The following is a 13,532-nucleotide window of genomic DNA, read 5'->3' as shown; positions in this document are numbered from 1 at the left end:
CTTTCTCCATTGGGGAAGCTGGCAGTGCAGCCACCCATGCCCTGCCCTGTTGCAGCCAGGTGAAGGCATACACCCATTAAGAGGTGTTTGCTGAGCACTTCCTGTGTCCCTGGGCCTCTGAGGAGCCCCTGTCTAATGGGGACCTCCGGGGGGGTGGGGTCAGGCCTCCTACTAGGACTTGCTGCCCCCAGCTTTGACAGGTCTCATTTTCCTCTGCCCCAGTGCCCAGTGCTCCCCCGAGGAAGGTGGAGGTGGAGTCAGTAAACTCGACTGCCGTGCATGTTTCCTGGAAGCTGCCTGTGTCTAGTAAGCAGCATGGCCAGATCCGTGGCTACCAGGTCACCTATGTGCGATTGGAGAACAACGAGCCCCGCGGGCAGCCAATCATCAAGGATGTGATGCTCGCCGAAGCCCAGGTAGCAAGTCAGCAGAGGGCAGGCCAACTGGGAAAGGGATTGGGGGGCCACGGGACCCCCAGGGGTTGGTGGTTGGGGAATGCAGTCTGAGGAGGGTCCTGGCAGGGCACAGTCTGCCAGCGGCCATGCTTGGGGGGGAAGGGTCAGGAAGAAGAGTGGGCAGTGACCCCCACCAGTTGGGCCTTGGCCAGGGCAGAGAGTGCATTCCCTGGAGATCCAAGAAGAGGGTGGCAGGAGAGAAGCTGCCCTGTCCCCCAGGGACTTGTACCCCACCAGTCCTGTATATGGAGAGGCTGTGGTCCCCAGCATTGCCCCTCAGGCCCTTGTCTGACCTTGGGGAGACAAACACACACACTCGCTGCCTGCCTCTCTCTCTCTCTCTCTCTCTCTCTCTCTCTCTCTCTCTCTCTCTCTCTTTTTCTGTCCTTTCTCTCTGTCTCTCTTCCCCCCCTTCACTCTCAAACCCCAGGGGGGGACAGGGGGGCAGATGAGAGAGTCCCCTGTCACAGAGACATGCTGGGGGTCAGTCCTTGCCCACTGCTTTGGGTGAGATCTAATCCCTGACCTGGCAGGGACCTCAGGGCAGCTGTTCCTGCTTGAAGCTCTCCCCTGACAGGAAGCTCACCCCAGCCCTGCTCCCCTCTGGGGTATCTCTGCCTTGGGAAGCATGTCCTATGATCCAGCAGAACCAAGCCTGTCTCTTTTCTGTTTTCTTGTTAGAAGGATCTGCACTCTGATCCTTTCCCAAGCCTCCTCACCCACTATTGGCCTCCACCATCCTCTCTTCTAACAACAAACTGGCCCCCGAGCACTTGTGGCAGAGTCATGCCCAACACATACACACACACACACACACACACACACACACACACACCCATCGGGCCCAGGAGTTGAGCTGGAGGGGGACTGGGGTTCATCATCTGCTGTTGTTCTGTGGTTCGGGCCTAAAGAGGACTAAGCATCCCTGTTCCCAGACCAAGCCTGACTGAGTGAACCCCCCACCCATGTTCCAGAGCCATTCCAGGAATACCCATTGGCACCTGCCTCTCCCTCCTGCTTCTGGCCCCTCCCCTGCCCGGCCACTTTGGGGCAGAGGGAGAAGCCTGTCTGTTATGTTGTCTGTGAGAGGCTGGCAAAGGGACAGAGGAGCCCCAGACACCTCCTGCCTGTGCTGGCCAGCCTAACCCAGGAGCTCTCCCTCTGGGCATTGCAAGGAAAGATGACAACTAATTGCCATAGGCTCACCCACCACTGACGGTGCCCATAATCCAACTGCCCATCGAGATAGCCCCAGGAATTGGACAGGAGCAATCCAACAACCTCTGGGTGGGGGGGAGGGGGGATAGCAGGAGACCAGATGTCTGAGTAGGGGCAGCTCAAGGACACCCGACCTGGGTGTCTCTCCTGGCCAGGACAGCCCCATCTGCCTGGCTCGACAGAGGCCAGAGGCCATTCCAAGGGAAGCATATGGCAGTGTTGGGCAGCCAGATGGAAGACTCGAAGTCCGGCCCCAGAAGGCAGGGCAGCCAAGTTCCCCCCCACCCCGTGTCACTCGTGCCCTGGGCCTTGTCAGGCAGGTGATCCTAAGAACTAAAGGATGGCAGAGGTCATCCTGCCCCCATCATCCCTCAGGTCCAGCCCCTTACATGGGCATTCATTCAGTCTCTGATTGTGGGCCTCCAGAGACAGGCAGCTCACTACCTTTCAAGTAGATATGCTAGGAAATTCTCTGGTCATCAGAGGCAAGTCTTCCTCTCGTGGCTCTGCTTCCCACCATCCTAGTCTGTGGGTGACCCAGAGGGAACCAACCCTGGACGGCCTCTGCCCGGCTTCCCCACCTCTCCCACTTCTTTGCCCACAGTTGTAGTGATTCCATCCTGCTTGGGTACCATGACTTGTCCAACTGGGCCTTGCCCCCACCAAAAGGGCAGCTCTCAGTCTTTGGTACACATGGGCCTGCTTGCTCTTAATTGGATTTTGGGGGGGCATATAGACCAAGGAGCAGTGACATTGGGTCAGAACAGGGTGCAGCTCTCAACACTTCCCAGGACAGATGGTCTGCTAGCCCTCGGCCTCCCCCTGCTGTTCCCAGCATCCCCTTCAGACTAGGTGCTCCCCTCCATGGACCCCCTGCCCGGGCAACATGTGCATTCCCTTGCCCTGGTCACCTCCTTTCTTCCTGCCCCCTGCCTCCATTATTTCCTTCACTCCTCTCCCCCACTTTGTATCTGTCAGAATCCTTCCTTCATCTATGGTCTCAGTGAGCCTGTTGGCATCCCCCCATGACCTGTGTGTGGGAGGTCTTGGGCTCCCACCGTGGCTACTTATGTGGCTGGTGTGTGCTGTGGATGAGGCAGCCCTGTCTGAATCTGGGCTCTGTGGGCCTGCTCTGCAGGTGGACTCCTCAGGGACCCGGGAGTCCAGACTTTTCCTCAGCCCCTGGCCTTTCTCTGGTTCTGCTCACCCTGCCCAGACAGCTGTCATACTTTACCCCTTTGCTCCCCCTCCCATGGCCAGGCTTAGCTCGCCCTCACACGTGTCTCTCTCTCTCCCTCCCATGGTCAGTGGCGGCCGGAGGAGTCAGAGGATTATGTAAGTAAAGGCGTGAGTAGCTCCTCCTCACTGAGGAGAGTCTGGTGGGGGGAGACAGGTCAAGGAGACCCAGGGCTGTCAGGGAACCATTTGTCTGCCCATCAGGTGGCCGGTGATTGCCAAGGTTCCTAAGCCACATTGATCTTGGAGTGGAAGCCAGCGAACTATTATGTTGCCTTCCCACCCCCAAATCCCAGACTTCATTACCTTGGAGCTGGGGAGGGAGTTAATGGACTCAGGATGAGGGCACCGGAAGCCCCTGGGGCTGGGAAAGGTTTGATGACAGCCCCCAAGTCTGTGGGTCCTTGAGAAATCCCCCCTCACCAGAATTGATGGCGTGGTGTGTGGCGTGGTTTGTGGTGTGGTGTGGTGTGGTGTGGTGTGGCAAGGCGTGGCATGGGTCAGTCAAGGTTACCTGCATGGGACTGCCAAGGCAGAGACTGTTTATGGGGAGCCCAAGGGCTACGGGGACACTCGGTAGATGCCAACACTGGCATTCTCAGTGTAACAGGGTGGGAAACCTCTGAATTCTGTATCTCTGGCGGGCTCTGAGGGAAATGGAGTACATCTGGGCACCTCTTACTTCCCTTCTGCTGTCCCTTGGATCTTGGGTCCTCAGGTTTCTATGGTGGTGGTAGGACTGGTAGGGGTGGAAGCCCTGGTCCACTCTGGGAGTGAGTGGATCTGTCCCCAAGACCCCAGAGGCTGTCTCTTCATTAACTCAACAAAAGAGGAAGAGGCTTTTTGAGGGAGAATGGACTTGTCCAGGGCCACACAGCTGTCCTGCTGGGCTTGAACCTTGGGTGACCCTGCCAGGGTACCCGACTTTCTAGGAGACCCCGGACTGACCACGTCCCCTCTCTTGACCTATTTCTTCGTCTGCAAAACGAAGGGCTGAGATGAGCTGGTCCCTTAGGGTCCCTTCTAGCTTTGCCCACACCAGACTTGGGGAAAAGGACAGAGGAGCCCTTACTCCTCTTTGGAGGGGAAACTGAGGTTCTAGGGAGGGAGGGCTGGGGGGCCCAGATAGGGGCAGCTCTCTGGATCCCCACCACCTGCTGGGGTCTCTAGGCCTCCGCAAGAAGACTATGCATTTCCTGGCACAGAGCAAGCCTCTGACACTTTGTTCATAGCTGAATGGAAAGCTGAGTGGTTTGCCATCTGGGGCCAAGGCAGGGACCTCAGTGCACAATCTTTTGGCCCCGGGCTGCCCAAATCCCTTGGGTCGTGAAGGAGCCTCTGCTCCAGGTTACACTCCCTTCCAGGACCCTGCCACTTTTCTCTCTCACTCCCTAGGAAACCACCATCGGAGGCCTGACCCCAGAAACTACCTACTCTATCACCGTCGCTGCCTATACAACCAAAGGAGATGGAGCCCGGAGCAAGCCCAAGATCGTCACCACCACAGGAGCAGGTGAGCCAGACCAGGGGCAGAGGTCCAGTGGGATGGGGGGGGGGGGGCTCCATCCGGAACCTTGGGAGCACTGCTGCCCTCGGGGGCCTCCCCCGGCCCAGAGAGGACCATACGTGAGGCGGCTCACAGCGGCCGTGGGGGGCCCTCTTGTTCAGTCCCAGGCCGGCCTACCATGATGGTCAGCGCCACAGCCATGAACACCGCCCTCATCCAGTGGCACCCTCCCAAGGATGTGCCAGGCGAGTTGCTGGGCTACCGGCTGCAGTACCAGCGGGCAGATGAAGAGAAGCCAACCACAGTGGCCTTTGGCCAGGAGGACCACCACTTTACCGTGACTGGCCTGCACAAGGGCGCCACATACGTCTTTCGCCTGTCAGCCAAGAACCGGGCAGGCCCCGGTGAGGCATCAGAGAAGGAAGTCACCACCCCTGAAGATGCACCCAGTGGCTTCCCACAGAACCTGCAGGTGGTCGGGCTGACCACATCTACCACAGAGTTGCGGTGGGAGCCTCCTGTGCTGGCCGAGCGGAACGGGCGCATCACCAACTACACTGTGATATATCGGGACATCAACAGCCAGCAGGAGCAGCAGAGCATCACTGACAGCACCCACCTCACCCTTATCGGCCTCCTGCCTGACACCACCTACGATGTCAAGGTCCGAGCCCACACCAGCCGCGGCCCGGGGCCACTCAGCCCCAGCATCCAGTCGCGGACCATGCCGGTGGAGCAAGGTGTGTGAGCCATGCCCATGTCCGCGGGACCGGCCGCCACAGGGAGGGCGGGCACCAGGTGGGAGGCCGTGGATTCTGGCATCGCCCACCTTTCCGACCTTGTCTCCTGTTACCTCCTGTACTCTCCGGTCCAGCCAGTCTCTTCTCTCCATGCTCACAATGTTCCCATGGCTCTCCTGCCTCCGGGACCGTGCTCGGGCTGCCTCCTTGGCCTGGACTCTCCTCGTTTCCACTTCACCTTCCGAATCCCCTTTCTGATCTTCCTCCTCCAGGAAGGCCTCCCTGAACCCTTGGTTTAAGCAGTCCTAGAGTGCCCTCTCCTTGGGAGGACACTGGAGAGACTTAATGAATGAATGAATGAATGCTTCTTCAGGGAATTTTCCAGTGACTTCTGGTAGTGGGTCTTAATGTCCTCTGGGAATGGTCCTCTGACCTTGGTAGCAGCCTTCCCCTGCGCTTGCCGGTGGCTGCTGCACCATCGGCTTGGGGGCCGGGGCAACCACTCCCGGCTCCCTGTGGACCATCCTGCTGCTGGGGACCCCCACTGAGGGGCCTACTCCTGAAAATTCCCCTCATCTCACCTAGCACTCAAGGACCTTTGGCAACCCCCAGTAGAAAATACTCCTATAACCTTTGTTGATTTAAATTCCAGTGTTTGCCAAGAATTTTCGGGTCAATGCTGTGATGAAGACATCGGTGCTGCTCAGCTGGGAGGTGCCCGACTCCTACAAGTCTTCAGTGCCATTCAAGGTATGCCAGTGGTGGGACTGGGGGCTTCCAGGAGGAGGTGGCACCCAATGAGCCCAGGCTCAGGGGCCACCTGTGTCATTCAGAGATGCGGGGGAGGACAGGCCCGACTGGGTTGTACCATCACATGTGTAGCGGGCAAGAACATACATCAAAGAAGGGGGAGGGGGGAACTAGGGCTTCTGGATGGCCAGATGTCTAGACAAGGGGTTTGATCCTGGAGGCTGAGGGGTATGCAGGCCAATCTTGGAGGACATCCACTTTAGTGGCTAAGCAGAGCATGGCCTAGACAGGACAGACAGGCAGACTCCCAGCAGGTCGAGATGACCAGGGCCCTCCCCAGGGGGTGGGGAGCCGCATCAGAGAAAAGAAGGGACTGGCCTCAAGAGATTGGAGATGGAATTGGTAGGGCTTCCTGACGATCAGGTGGATATCAAGAAGGGAAGCTCAATCGTGGAAGCTTAGGGATGAGCTTGACCAGGAAACCATACCACAGCATACCTGACAAGTGGCTGTCCCAGTCTCTGCTCCAGCCCTCCAAGGATGGGGAGCTCACTACCTCCATAGGAGGGCCATTCCACCTGGGATCAGCTCTCCTGGCTCAGAAGGTCTTCCCTCTTTTGGATCTATCCTCTGGGACCAAAACCCATTCTTGTAGTCATCCTCTTACCTGTCCTGGTTCCCATCTTCTGCACCTTACAGATTTCAAATTCACTCAGCTGCAGAGGTCCCCCCACATCTATGGTGGTGGTGTCAGTCAGACAAACTCTCTCCTTGCTGGAGTCCTAAGACTTTCCTCCTTTAGCCTTTCCCCTCCCTCCTGGTCTGATCCCTTTGCCATATGCTCTCCCCATACCAGTGGTGTAAGCCACCCAAGTATCAGAGAGTCTCTTCTTTTTTTCCCACAAATTTCAGGAGGGAGAACCACATCCCCAGAAGTCTTGCCCCATTCTTTTGTGTTAGTGGTAACCATGCACAGAAGAGGATTTCTTCAGGGCAGTCTCACTACTTCCTGATAGATCAGTTCTCACTAAAGCCTTTCCCATAGTTCTTACCTGCTTTTTGGGGTGATTGAAAGTACCCATCACTACTCTGAGCTGCATCCTGTCCTCATCTCTTACATCCTTCTTCCAGGGTAGTCTGTAGTCTACTTCAATGACCAAGTCCTCTCCCTCCCTCTCTCCCTCTCTCCCTCTCTCTCTCTCTCTCTCCCTGCCTCCCTCATCTGACCTTCACTCCCATAGTCCTCCTTTGTTCCCTATCTTGTTCCTAGGTTTCCTCTGTCTTTTCTAACTGTAGAATGCCACCTGCCATCTTGTTTCTTTTAACAAGACCCACATCAGCTAGAGCTCTGATCATAGCTACAAGGGCCTTGTTTATTCAGTCCTCTGATTTGTGTGCCACCATCAGAAGCCGTGGCTCTGACTCTCAGCTCCTCTGTCCGGCTTCAAGCCTCATCTGTTGCTGGGTGTCTTGGCCACTCTTCCTTTTCTTCTCTAGGGTCCCTTCTCTATCATCTGGCACGTAGCTGGTGACCTGGGAACTCCTTCCTTCCTAGAGCTTGTCCTCCCCATCCTTGGCTTAACCAAGAGGACAGTGTCCTAGTGAAGAACCCAGACTGGTGACCTTGGCCTGGGTCTGGGGGCCCAGAGGCTCAAGCACTGGATCTAACTTGGCAGCCCAGCCTGGAGACATGACAAGGGAGCATGGGAGGAGGGTCCCAGGCTCTGAGACTCTAGCTGCAGCCTGTCCTATGCTGGGCTCAGCTGGGGCCAGTCAGGCAGAAAGTCAAAGGATGGACCTTTGATGGCACTCCCCCTGCTGACTTTGGAGAGCTTGGCACAGCCTCACCAATGATGCCAGGATGGGCCTTGCTTCTCCCCTAAGTCACACTGAGTCTCTCACTGCAGAGATCAGGAAGGGATGCCCTTCCTGAGGCAACATCTGCCATACACACTGGCCTAGAATCCATCATGGCAACAGGACCAGGGCCCTTAGTGTGGCTGGATCAGATCTTTGATGTGGCTGAAGCCAGGTCTTGGATGTGGATGAGGTCAGGTCTTGGGTGTGGATGAGGCTGGGTCTTAGGTGTGAATGAAGCCGGGTCTTCAATGTAACGGATCTGGAGCATTAGTGTGGACAGAAGCAGCAAGGTCATCTGGGTGAGCAGGTCCCATCTTGGCTGGGCCAAGATTGATTCCTGGCCTTGAGTTAGGAGTTGAGGTGGGTTTGTGTACGGGTGTGAAGTGTTGGCCTCCTATCCCACAGATCCTTTATAACGGACAGAGTGTAGAAGTGGATGGTCACTCCATGAAGAAGCTGATCCGAGACTTGCAGCCCAACACCGAGTACTCATTTGTACTGATGAGCCGTGGGAGCAGTGCTGGCGGCCTGCAGCACCTGGTATCCATCCGCACTGCCCCAGAGCTCCTGATGCAGAAGCCCCTGCCCGTGGCCAAGTACATGGAGGATGGCCGTTTTACCCTCTCACTCCCCAGAGTAGAGACCAAGTCAGCCATCAGGTGAGTTCCTCCAGCTGACCACGCACCATCGTCTTTCCCCAGCCCTCCTTGAAAGGTCATATCTGAGCTGTAGTCATGGGGATGACCTTCAGGCTTCCTGTCTATCCTAGGTGGTTCTATATTGTGGTGGTGCCCATTGACCGCCTGGCTGGGGGACCCCTCAGCCCGCGTTGGCAAACACCAGATGAGCTTGAGCTGGATCAGGTAGGACCAAGACCTCTGCATCCTGTAGGGAGGGCCCTTGGGCCATGGAGGGAGGGAAGAAGTCAGCTCTTGGCCTCCCACCCAGCCCTCAGGACTCCTTTCCTGGGCTAGCAGAGGTCAGTGGCTTCAGTGTGGCTTTCCTGGGTTCCAGGGAGGGTGTCTGAGAGACACCCCTCTGAGAGAGGGGACCTTGTAGCCTTACATCCTCTCAAGCCCTGTCACCTACCTACAGCTGCTGGAGGCCATTGGCCAAGGAGGTGCCTCAGCTCGGCGACGGCGGCGACAAATTGAGCAGCTGAAGCCCTATGTTGCAGCTCAGGTGAATGAGTTGCCTGAGACCTTCACCCTTGGAGACAAGAAGAATTACAATGGCTTCTACAACCGGCCACTGTCCCCAGACTTCAGCTACCACTGCTTTGTCCTGGCCGCACTGGAGGCAGGTGACACGGTAAGAGCAGGCACTAGGGCTCAGGATTGGGGGGGGGGCCTCCTGGAGAGAGGCCATGGGCCATAGAGCCTCCTCTCCTGCCTCCTGGGCAGTCAGGTGGCACTTTAATGAGTGGTTCACAACCATTTTTAATTGACATGAAGTAAAGTGTGGGTTGGAGGGGCTCAGGGAGCTTCCCATCAGGAGGCCTTTGCTGCCCAGCATGTGGCAGTCCAGCCTCCCTTGGTGAGGCCCATGCTGACTCTTGTTGGCAGTGAGTGTGTTCCAGCACCAGGCACCTTTCTCCCACTGTTGCTGGCCTCAAGGGCCAAGAAGAATTCAAATCTGGACCCTCTTTCCTATTTCCACCATATTCCCTAGCCTGGTTGCCCTCCCCTAGATGCCATCCAGCTAATCCACCTCCTCCATAAACCCTGGCCCTCAGCAGGTCACGCTGGATGTCAGGACCAAGGACAGGGGAAATGGCATCCTACGTACCTCCCCAGGTCCTGTGACCTTTGTGGGCTTTCCCTTCACTATGCTGCCTCTTCTGAGACCCCCATTGAGAGATGTGAGATGTGGTCCCTGCCCCCCCAGGCCTTTGCATCCCCATGCAGAACCAGAGTTGGGGGGCTTCCCAGAGTTCCCCAGAGACTGGTAAGGAGCAGATAGACAGAGGAGGAGGAGCCCCTCAACAGATGAGGAGCTTTGGGGGAGGAAAGGGGCCTGGTACATGTAATGAGTAGGGCTGCACTGAGTCCCCAGGAGGGCTTGAGGGAACCTAACCCAAAGGTCTGAGTCCAACCTTCTGCCTTAGCTGGCATTCTTATTAACCAGAGGCGGTCCCATTGCTGCCCACCAAAGATCTTAGATCTGTTCCTCAGATCTGAGTGCAGCACAAGGGAGGGACCGGAAGCAGGCAGGTGGTGGCAGAGCCCAGAGAGCCTCAAAACTAGTGGGCTGCGGTCAACCCTTTCTGCCGCCATCTCCTCTGCTCCCAGAAGGCCTCGGTGAGCCTCCCCTCCTTGTCCATTATCCTCACCCCCACTTGAATCTGGTCTCCCATGGTGTCTCCTTGGGTGTGTCCCCGTTTCTTTCCACTTCCTCTCTATCCCTGTGCTGGCAATTCAACTTCTGGCCTCCAGCTCCACCCCCTGTGCTGTTCTCCCGGTGATCCTGCCAGCCCCCTCCTCACTGAGTCTACCACCAGTGAACCCCTCTTTTGGCTCCTCCACAGCGGCTCCTGCCCTTGTCTCCAGCTGGGCTAGCCCCCTGTTGCCCATCACCCCCCTCTGGCTACCTTCTCCCTCCCTCCAAGAGACCCCTGCCCCATTTCTCTTGACTGTCTTCTTGCACCCACTTGTGATCACACAAACAAACACAGCCTGGCCCTCACCACTGTGCACTCCCACTGTGTCCCCAGCGGCAGTATGCAGCCAGTCCCTATTCTGACGAGATCCTTGTGGAGGTGTCCTCAGCCAAGCAGCAGGATGAGCCGGAGATGCTGTGGGTCATGGGTCCTGTGCTGGCCGTCATCCTCATCATCCTTATTGTCATTGCCATCCTCCTCTTCAAAAGGTGAGTGGTGCTAGGGCGAGGTGGCCGGAGGATGTGGGGGGGCACGGGCTTGGGTCTGAGGGGGGTGGCTGTGGCTGCCCACCCCTGTGGACAGCAGGCCTAGCTTCCTTGCTCTGTGAACTTGACCCTTCTACTCTCTGACCTCACTATCCAGGGGGCCACACCAGGCAACTCCCATGGTCTTTGTCCTTTAAGCTCCGACTGGACTGAGCCATGTGCTGGGCCTCAGGAAGGCCAGATGAGATAGTTCATGGTCCTTGCCCTCAGAGCGTCCATGTCCGTCTGTCCACATGTATGTGTGCGTGCGCATGTGTGTGGGGGAGCTCCTGCTTCATTGTTGACCTCTAGTGCCCAGTGTGCACTGCTTGGGACCAAGGTAGAAGGGGCTGGTCCAGTGCAGACACCCCAAAAGGGACACTCACTGCGGGGTGTCCTACGGGGCCCTGGGCTGACACTGACCGCTCCTCTCTTCTGTCCTTGCTTGTCTCTTGGATCTAGTAAACAAGAAAGGTAGGAACCCATTTTGTCTTCTTGCCCCCTCACCTGCAAGACCCTTCCTGCCTTGAACCACCAGAACTCAGACCCCCGCTCTGCACTCCCAGCTTCCTGTGCCCCCTCAACCTTTCTTCTGGGCTCTCGCTGGCAGGCGTCCTCAGACACAGCCCTGGCCAGGTTTCCCAGGGCCTACAGGGCAATCTTTCTCCCTTGCTGGTTCCCATCTTCCTTGCATCCCTCATGGCCCATCAGAGCTTCCCCTTCTCATTGCTTGCTGGTTCACACACACAAACACACACACACACACACACACACACACACACACACACACACACACACACACAAACATATATTCACACGTATATACTCACCCATACACACTCTCACACACATCTATGATCCCAGTAGAGGCCTGCTTTGGGACTGAGGACTCAAGGGCCTTCACCAGTAAACGTTCATTTCTACCCAGGGCTTCCTAAGCTCTGCAAACACAGGGGCCACTCATAGGCACAAGGGGAGCAGAACCCCAACCTCAGTGTCAGGGGCTGGAAGCGGGCCTTGCCTGGCACAGACACACAGTATGGGAACCTTGAGACTTCGATCCATTCAACAAACCTTGACCAAGCGTCTGCTACGTTCACAGCCCTGGGCTTGGCCCAGAAGGCAGAGGAAAGTGAGAACAGAGGTCAGAGCTGCCTCTCATGGGACAGCCATGGTGATGGGCAAGGGGCTGTGAGAAAGGGCCCAAGGAAGATGGCCCCTTGACTGAGCTTTAATAAATAGGAAAGAATGAATTAAGCAAGTACTACCTATCCCACAAGTCCTATCTGATGGGGAACAGGCAGAGCAGTTTGGCAGCTGGAGCTGACTCCAGAGTTGGGCCTTTCAGAGGCCAGACTGGCTGGACTTGGGGAGGGCAGCAGTGTGAGATGGTGTTGGAAGGCAGCTGGCATCGGGGCATCTCCATTGAGTAGGGGAGTGACACCATCAGACCTAGTGGCTGAGTGGGAAGAGATTTGTGACAGGCAGATCCCCCCCCAACACATACATAGAGTGATAAGGGTCAGCAGCAGTGGGGGGCCATGGCAGAAGAGAGAAGGGGCAAATTGGAGAGATGTTGCAGTGATGAAATCACCAGCCTTGGCAGCAGCTTGGATCTGGGGTGAGGGGCAAAGGGGGGTAGCGGAAGATGAGGCAGGAACAGGGCTTCTAGGGTTGGAGCCAAAAGGCAGTGGAGGCTGGACTCCAAAGCATCGACTGCCCCCTGGTGTGTCTGACTAGGGATTTAAGAATGACCAGGAGGAGGCCAGAGGCGACTGTGCTGAGGCCACGGGGATGGGGAGAAGAGCCATTGCAGGCTCCAGGCTCCAGGCTCAGGGGAGGACTTGGAGGGGAAAGAAGTACAACCACAGGAGCCAGGATGGCCAGGGCAGAGCTGGCTGCTCCCGCCCCCAAGGCCCGGCCCCCAGTCTCCCTGCCCTTCCTTGGATCTCTGTCATTGCTCCGAGATGTCTGAGACCAGGAGGGGCCCTGCCCAGGTCCACCAGGCACAGCAAGCCAGGCTGGGCTCTCTCCTCCTGTGGAGGAGGGGCTGATGCTGGTCTGCTCAGGGAGCCCTTCCCCACCCTCAGGCTTGGTGTGCTTGTCCCCATGCTGATCACGTCATCCGCATGCTGTCCATGTCATATCTTCTGCGCTCCGGGGTCCAGCCTGGGACTCTGGCTGCCCTCCCCCTTGCTCCGCCTGGCTCCCTCCCGCTGCCAGGTCCCTAGGCCACCCCATCCAAAGGACCTTTCTTTGCTCCCCCAGAAAGAGGACCAACTCTCCTTCGGCCAAGGACGAGCAGTCTGTGGGGCTGAAGGACTCTCTGCTGGCCCACTCCTCGGACCCTGTGGAGATGAGAAGGCTCAACTACCAGACCCCAGGTAGGCTCTCTGGGAGCTGGTGGAGTGGGGACTGGGAGGGTTCTGAACTGGACTCAGCCTCAGGGTGCCTCCACGCCTGACCAGCCCCCCACAAAGAAGACCTGAGCCTGGGGCTGCAGCTGGGCCCCAGAGGAAGCTGGGGGAAGGTCTGACAGGATCGAGTGGTGCCTGCTATCAGAGCCATCCCCAACCCTGCCTCAAGGTAGTAAGCTCCCTCCCCCAAAGGGCTCCCGGCCTCTGCTGGACATCCATGGTCAGCCCTGCTGTCCAGGGGCGTCTTGGGCAGCTTCAACTTGCATTCGGTGCTGCTGAGGACCCTGCCTGCTCCCCAGAGGGGCTAAGACTGTGTCATTCCTGGTCTTTTCCCACCCCCCTCCCCACACCCTCGTCCCTGGTCCTAGCCTCCCCCAACCCCACCCCCGTCGTCCCTCTTTCCGGCTCATGATTCTCTGATCCTTCCTGTGGCACTTGGCCTGGA

The 13,532-nt window shown here is 57.4% G+C and overlaps 1 protein-coding gene across 6 annotated transcripts in view; it reads left to right on the top strand.

The window, feature by feature from the left end:
* Positions 1 to 13,532, top strand: part of PTPRF (protein tyrosine phosphatase receptor type F) — a 77,127-nt gene that overhangs the window by 50,424 nt on the left and 13,171 nt on the right. For 2 of the 6 annotated variants that reach the window (XM_074221635.1, XM_074221633.1), the window contains exons 13-22: positions 223 to 416; positions 2,982 to 3,008; positions 4,305 to 4,422; positions 4,578 to 5,156; positions 5,809 to 5,906; positions 8,172 to 8,425; positions 8,536 to 8,629; positions 8,862 to 9,077; positions 10,480 to 10,634; positions 12,939 to 13,054. In XM_074221635.1, coding sequence (XP_074077736.1) covers positions 223 to 416; positions 2,982 to 3,008; positions 4,305 to 4,422; positions 4,578 to 5,156; positions 5,809 to 5,906; positions 8,172 to 8,425; positions 8,536 to 8,629; positions 8,862 to 9,077; positions 10,480 to 10,634; positions 12,939 to 13,054 — 1,851 coding nt within the window. The remainder of the gene's footprint in view (positions 1 to 222; positions 417 to 2,981; positions 3,009 to 4,304; positions 4,423 to 4,577; positions 5,157 to 5,808; positions 5,907 to 8,171; positions 8,426 to 8,535; positions 8,630 to 8,861; positions 9,078 to 10,479; positions 10,635 to 12,938; positions 13,055 to 13,532) is intronic. The other 4 variants (XM_074221636.1, XM_074221634.1, XM_074221637.1 and 1 more) reach the window with 3 other exon arrangements.

Source organism: Macrotis lagotis, chromosome 2 (genome assembly GCF_037893015.1).
Source record: "Macrotis lagotis isolate mMagLag1 chromosome 2, bilby.v1.9.chrom.fasta, whole genome shotgun sequence".
NCBI classification, from domain to species: Eukaryota; Metazoa; Chordata; class Mammalia; order Peramelemorphia; family Peramelidae; genus Macrotis; species Macrotis lagotis.
This window is presented reverse-complemented; position numbering and strand designations above follow the sequence as displayed.